The 7,680-nt window shown below is 45.2% G+C and overlaps 1 protein-coding gene across 2 annotated transcripts in view; it reads right to left on the bottom strand.

Annotated features, from left to right (window-relative positions):
* CTSC (cathepsin C) overlaps positions 1–7,066 on the bottom strand; it is a 53,224-nt gene extending 46,158 nt beyond the window's left edge. The window contains exons 1-2 of one of the 2 annotated variants that reach the window (XM_075546430.1): positions 6,783–7,055; positions 3,951–4,096 (exon numbers count right to left, since the gene is read on the bottom strand). In XM_075546430.1, the coding sequence (XP_075402545.1) occupies positions 3,951–4,096; positions 6,783–6,957 (321 nt within the window). In that variant the 5' untranslated portion in view covers positions 6,958–7,055. Of the gene's footprint in view, positions 1–3,950; positions 4,097–6,782 lie in introns of both variants that reach the window. The other variant, XM_075546431.1, reaches the window with a different exon arrangement.
* Positions 7,067–7,680: the final 614 nt, after the last annotated feature.

A 7,680-nucleotide genomic window follows, 5' to 3' on the forward strand; every position in this document is an offset into this window, starting at 1 on the left:
AATATACTAATGGGAAGCATTCTGGCATAAGCATTTTGGGGGATGGGGAGGAATGGCCATTTGAGACATCTTTAATCTCCTCCTCAGGAGTCCTAGTGGCAGAGTGGTCATGCATTGGGCTACCCACAAGGTGAGCAGTTGGAAGCCACCAGCCGCTCCATGGGAGGAAACCAAGGCACTAGACTCCTGTCAGGAATTACAGTCTCAGAAACCCACAGGGCATTTCTGCCTGACCGATAGTGTCACTAGGAGGCAAAATTAACTTGGTGGCAGTACGTAATATTTAATGTCCCCCTCACAGGTGCTAATATTGTATTAATCTTTCAAAAAGAAATGATTTTTGCACACACCCTGACAAATCAGCATGGCTCTGGTGAAGATTCTGGAAAATAGACACTTTTACAGAATGTACTAAAACAGTATTGTTAATTCTAATGAGAGAGCAGTGTTAGCCTGTGCTCTCCATTCGTTATGATTATGCAAGTTTCCACCCTATAAAGAAGTATTGACTGTTCTTACTTGAGGACACTTACACTCTATTTCTTTTAAAAAGTGGTTTTCTGGGGAGAAGGAGGGAGGTGGGACAAGGGAGGGAGTAAAAAAAGTGGTTTTCTATTGATTTAATCTGAGGCTATGGCAACATATCAAAGCGACTGTACACTGATTTTTAAAAGGCAAAAAAAGCACTGTTGAGTCCTCTCTAGTTGCCAGCCTTTCTCTCTATCTGCACGATTTCCACACTGTTCTTGAAACTGAGCTCACACAGCCTTCTGGGGAAATACTAATGGGAGGAAACTGTCCTCTTCAACTTCTGATTCTTTTTTCCCCTCGTAATTAAACAGTGGTTTTAGAAGTTTCTCCACTAGTTTCCCAAGTGAGTAACCCAAATGAGTAAAACTTATTTGGATTCCCACTCCTAAACCAAATGAATAAAATTCATTTATTTTTATACTATGCCTCATCTCCCACTTAATTTACTCAACTTCCTATTTCCCCAGCTCAATTCTACTACATTCATTCATTTCACTTGATTTGCTTTATTTCATTTTTTATAAAACAAATACCAACTAAGTGCTCATGTGCATCACATACGTGCATAGCAGTGTGATGAGTATGGAAACCCTCCTCTGGTCAACCTGGACCAGTGCATCTACCATTAGCTTCCGATGATGAATTACAATCGCATTTCCTGCTGCTACGGGTGATGCATCACCTGGGACCTTCTAGACCAGGCATCCTCAAACTACGGCCCACGGGCCACATGCGGCCCACCGAGGACATTTATCCAGCCCGCCAAGTGTTTTAGCCCCATTTGTTGTTTTACTTCAAAATAAGATATGTGCAGTGTGCATAGGTCTTTGTTCATAGTTTTTTTTTAAACTACAGTCTGGCCCTCCAACGGGTGTGAGGGACAGTGAACTGGCCCCCTGTTTAAAAAGTTTGAGGACCTCTGGTCTAGACAATAGAATGGTATTGATGAGAGAGAGAGAAAAACAAAGGAATATTAAGGCCAACATTCCAGAAAAGTGCACCTTAAAAAGTTCATGATAGAAATGGAATTCAGATCATGGAAATTTGTTCCCCTGCTATTTGAAGTCCCTTAAACAAATATATTTTTCCTACAGATTCCAGAGAGAAAACCTGGGCCCTACCTGACTTGAGAACTGTTAGTGATGGAGAGATAAGAACTCCACAAGGACGGGGTTTCTACTTCTGGCCAGCCCTCCCTCCATGTTCCATGTGGTGCAAGGAGGGCTACCATCTTCTAGGGCCCTTGTCTGGGCAGGCCAGAAAAGATTCACCCCGGAAGCCACTAACTATTCTCAGGTGGAACGGGTTAGTTTATCATGCAAGACTGGCCAGTAAAAGCCAGGACTATGAAGGCTCAGAGGAGAGCTGGTGGTGTAGTCATTACATATTGGGCTGTGACCCACAAGGTCAGCAGTTCAAAACCACCAGCCACTCCAAGGGAGAGAGATGGGTTTTGTGACTCCTATAAAAAGGGACAGGCTCAGAAACCCACAGGGCACAGGGGCAGTTCTTGCCTCTCCTGCAGGGTGGCTAGGGGTCAATATGGACTCGATGACAGTGAGTTTTATGAAGGCTGAGGGAGTCTCCCTAGCAAAGGTAGGGTGATGTGTCCTCTTTGAGACACAGAAGCATCACTTGGAACCCCTCCCAGTTCTCCCTCATGTGTTTCTTATGATCACTCTGACTTGTATCCTGTAGCAATAATAAATCTATAATCATGAGCATAGTACTCTCCATGACCTCTGTGAGGCAGAACCTGCAAGTGAAGGTGACACATCATGCAGACTCCAAAGGTGTGGCTGGCATCTGCCAAGTTAGCCCTCTAAAGATGGTGCACGGTCTTGAGGGGCTAAGGTCAGAGAGGGTGTGCTGCCTGGGCAGCTGGTGTCAGAAATGATGGAGAAATGGGAAGGTAGGGGCTGGATGAATCTCCACATGCTGGATGTTGGATTCATGCTGATTCTTATTCACAAAGTTGGCCATCAGCAGGAGGCATGAGTGACTTAAATCTGCTAGAAAACAACCAGAGTAGCCACTGCGTGTGGAGAGAGAGAACTTTCTCTGTCTTCTAGGTCTTGACTCGCGGAAACCTCTCATGGACAGAGATGGGAGTCGTGATACCAGGAGAGTAGGGGAAGGTGAAGAGAGGAGGGGGAAGCAACGGTGGGGGAAGGGAGACAGCGGTCGGTGTAAGACATGAAAATAATGATAATTTCTCATTTATCAAGGGGCCACAAGGGGGGAAGGGAAGGAAGAGAGGACCTAATAACAAAGGCTCAAATAGAAAGTAAATGTTTAAAAAGATAATGATGGCAACATGTTTGATACAATTGATACATGGATTTTATAAGAGCTTTAAGAGTCTCCAATAAAATCATCTTTTTTTTTAAAAAAAAGGTCCTCACATTAAAAACAATAAACAACAGTCTGCTGAAAGATAATTTAAGACATATGACTGGCACACACGTAACATCTTATCCTGGGGACAAATCACAACACATTCACAAGTTGAGCCTTTGCCAGTACTTTGGCTTTTGTGGTCTTTAACAGTTTCATTTACATACATGATTACGAATCAAATCACTTTCCCATGAATCCTTAGACTTGGCTAACTATTCCCAGATGTTCCCCAAACTGTGAACCCTACACCATGAAAGGTCTGTCTTTATTTATACTGTACTGAAAAGCAGCTACTTTTAGGCTGCAGAAGTGATTGTCAGGGAGTTACAAGAATAATTCCAATTTCAGAAGAAACATCTGGGGATGGACTGCAGTGTGTGTTACACTATTGTACGCTAGAATGCATAGGGAATTTGAAGCAGAATACAAAACTGAAACAGTTCTATGCCAGTGAGAGAAGAAAACAAACTGGATTGGGCTAGCACCCTGCTACTTTAATTAGCCTACAGACTCACTCCATGCTCTCTACGGTTGTGTTTTACTTTAATGACATAAATTATCCATATTAACATATTCAATTCACTTAGTCATTGAAGTCAATTTCTCACATTAAGAAAGAGCACAGCTTCAATTAAGCAAAATCTATATTTTCTATATATTTCATAGAGATTCAATACATAGCCAAGTAGCTAAAGAAACATTTAAAAATAATGGTGCATAATAAAGAAATTAAGAATTTTGTTATACTTGCCCAAAACGTGATCTTAAGTACAAATAGGCTGTACCTATTCAAATTTAGATCGGTCTATGTGTTTTCTTCTCTAACCTACTGCTTAAATATGTGAAATCACAGATTTAAATGATGTGGTACGGTTATACCATCTAACTTCCCTTGGAAATAAAGAGGCAGTTCTGGTTATCATTTTCATCTAAAACGAAAAGTCAGAGGGTCGCCTAATCAGAAGAGGTTTCAAATATCAAATCACTTAAAAGAACAGCGCATGCTGCATAAAACTAACCTTAAAAAAGGCAAACCACTTGTAGTCATTCAACACAATTTCAAAGCCTTGATTGTAAATGATGGTGAAACGGCCCGAATGGCCCAGGTCATCATATGCCGTGGCAAATTTCTGAAGGTGCACGACTACTTTTTTTTCTGGGGGTCCTAGAGGAAAGAAAGCACACAAGAAAGGACATTTAGGTATTTGGAATTCAAGAAGGTGAAAACAGTTTCCATTATTTGATTAAACTACTTTCCCTTTATGTGACTCAATCTGGAACCACAGACTGGCTTGTGAAGAAATCAGTATCCACCTTGCTGCATGCCTCTGTGCAGTCCCAGAGGTCTCATACAAGCCTCTCAAGGGGGGCAGGGGGGCTCTGCAATGCTTCGTAGCTCAACATGCAGAGAAATCCCCACCCCCAGAAAAGCCCTAGCCTTCCCTCCCAGGGAAGATTCACGTCTTGGAAGCCCACTGGGGCAGTGCTCCCTGACCTATGGGGTTGCGGGCCCTGGGAAAGGACATGACGGCAGTGAGGCTGGTTGAGTTGAGCAGCCTTCCCACAGCATCCAACAGTGCAGAAGATTGTCCATGTTTCCCACAGGCATTCCAGATGTTGAAAATCACAGGCAAACCCAGAGCAAGGAGTGAGACAATAATGGTAAAAAAGTGAAAAATCGGAGAATAAAGGGGAGAGCAAAGAGACACAAAGACTAGCGACCAGTTTGTAAGGAGGATAAAGTGTTAAGCCCAAGAGAAGACAGGAAATTATTGCTTAAAGAAGAAAAAATGGGGAAGCTTTCCCCTTCACAGCTCTATAGTTCAGAATCTCAGAATCTGAATCCTTCCAAAACACGAGGGTAAGTCAAAAAGGATGGCTACAAAATCATGGAAATCTTTGTGAAAATAGCAAAATATGAAACTATTATTTCTAGACATACCCTCCACCTGCATCTATACATGTCTGAAGGCAGTGTTTCCCCTCCCCAATCCTTCCCCAAAGGACTGTGCACTTCTCAGTGCCTACCATGTAAAATGGCAGTTTGGGCATCCTCAAGGGACTCAAGTTGTAGGTCTTTTTGATCCTTTTTGAGTTTGGGGAAACAACAAGTAATCTGAAGGGGCAAGATCAGACCTACAGGGTCGATCTGGTAGGGTTTCCCTGCAAAATTCCCATAGGACAACCTCTCCTGTCCTAAAAGGATGAGTAGGAACATTGTCACGATGAAAAAAAAGGCTTGGTGACGCTTCCTGCCCTTATTCTCACCAATGTAGTATACAATTTTCTTAAAACATATGTGATTGCCCTGGGTACTTTGAGAACACTATCAAGGTCAGCTCTTTGCAATCTCCAAAGACAGTCACCATGGCCTTCTGAACTGACCTCTCTGCCTGCCCTGGAAGTGACCTAGCAAATCCCCTGGGAACCCGCTGTGTTTGGATTGGTCCTTTATTTTTGAAGGCACCCTACAGAGACTTAGCTGAGTAATTGCTGAGGGAACATGTCTGCAGCCACCCCCTGATCCGAGAGACCAGCATAAACCTCAAGTTTGAAAGAAACCTGCACAAGTATGACCTAGAATCCGAGTATCGATACTGCTTGAGTTATCCTTGTATGTAGGAGAACTTGAGATGCCCATCCCACAAAACAAATGTGTGCGGAGAAGATGGGGGTTCACATCTATGAATATTAATTGTTGCAATAATGCCCAAGGTATGGTTTGTAGACAGAGGCTGTCCTTTAGACAGCGTTTCTGGCTTTCAGATGAATGCTCTGTAATAGGAGACTGACTGCAAATCCTGACATCCCTTCCCTCCCTCACTTCCAAGCTCAAGTCTAAGGCAACACAAGATGGTTGAAATTCCCAGGATCAATTGGTCGATTTCAGTAACAAATGGCGATCCTCATTCTGCTGACAAGGAAATTGTGGAGGAGAGCCTCTCTCACGTCTGCACAGAGCACACTGTCATGCAAGGGCTGGAAAGGACAAGAATGTGCTGCTTCGGACCCTGGGTTGTGTGGTCTTTCTTTCCCCAACCAGAGTCCAATGACTAGATTCTTTGTCCTTGGAGAAGCTGTGAGATCTGAGGGCATATGGAATACAATGGGGTGGCCAAACACTAGATTCTTCTTGAGAGCCCAACAGGAGTCAGGCATGTACTTTGTTCTGAGCATTTCCAAATTTAATTAATGGTTAAAGTGTGTTTAGCATCATTCCACCTCCAAAATATATATATATATATATATATATATATATATATATATATATATATATATATATATATATATATATATATATATATATATATATATATATATCTTCCTGCAACACATGAAACAGGAGTTGTCTAGGGGTAGTAGCAACAACATGTGACCCAATGAAACCTACAGGGTATAAACCACAAGCCAGCAGGGGGAGAACAATGAGTCTAGCTTTTCTGTGGGTTGTGCGGCTGAGTGCATTTCTTTTCACAAGCAAGACTTTTTTTAAAAGTCCGATTGCATCGAGAATTCAAAGATTGCATGTCTCAACTATTTTCCCAACCGAAGGCTACAAACAGTTTTGGAGTTTGTTTGTTTGTTTTGGAAAAGGAGTAATGAGAAAAACATCCAAACCCATGCTAACCAAGAAAAGGTGAAGTTACAAGTTTCGGAGCAGCTCAACTTTTATTTCGCAGCCCTGGTGAGGGAAAGAGCACACACTCAAAGGAGGGGACCCGAGCCAAGAAGTCTGGTGGGTCTTTGCACGCATGGCGCTGGGCGCCTTGGGGAGAAAGAGTCCAGGGGTGGGGGGGGCGGACTGGAGAGGTGCATGGCACCTGAGAGGCAGGGATCGGGGCTGAGCTTACCCACAACTGAGCAGTTGACATTGCGGTTAGAAGTGCTCGGGCCCACTTCGAAAACCCAGGTGCCCAGCAGGTCGGGGTAGGTGCAGTTGGCAGGTGTGTCGCAGAGCACGGCGCCCCGGCCGGCGAGGAGCAGCAGCAGGGCGGCCGGCAGCAGCGAGCGGGGCCCGGGACCCATGGCGGCGGCGCGAGCGCAGCGGAGCCTGCAGGCTGGGGGACCGGAGCCGGAGAGCGCAGGGCGCCAAGTGTGGCAGCCCGCGGACCGTGCACGCCTCCCAGTCGCCGGATGGCCGGAACCAGGGGGCCCGGGGGCGGGGTCATGGCGGGGGGCGGGGCGGGCGTCAGGTGGGCGTCCCGCGAGGAGCCCACACCTGGGGGGCCGGCAGGGCCAGCTGACGCTGTCAAGGGACCGCTCAAACTCTTGCAGGGAAAGGGCGACCACAATCGAATTGGGGCGCCCCCAGCTGTCAGCGCTGAGTCTAGACGGCCCCCCTCGGTAAGTGTGGTACGAGAAATGGGGAGGAAGGCGACAAGCTACAGGGTGACCGAAATACCGGAGCAAAGAGGGCAAGCTCCCTTGTGGGGTTCACTGTCATTTGCCCTTCGTCCCCGCTTTTCCGACGCCTCTCAGGTCTAGTCAGCGTTGAATCCACTAATTTCTTTTCTTCCTTGAAGCTGAGTTTGCAGCCCCCACCCCCCGCAGTGGCTGGAGAAGTACTTTTCCGCCCTGTTGCTAAGTGGTCACGACCTTCATTTCGTTTGGTTTCCTGTTAAGATTCGTGCCTTGCACTTAGGAGACTTGCCATGTCGTGTACACGTGCAATTTTTTTGATACGTTAGTTTTCTTTTTCTGCCCTGCAGTGTGGAGGATTTAGTGACCCAAGAAAAAAGCCAATACAAC

Source organism: Tenrec ecaudatus, chromosome 4 (genome assembly GCF_050624435.1).
Source record: "Tenrec ecaudatus isolate mTenEca1 chromosome 4, mTenEca1.hap1, whole genome shotgun sequence".
NCBI lineage: Eukaryota > Metazoa > Chordata > Mammalia > Afrosoricida > Tenrecidae > Tenrec > Tenrec ecaudatus.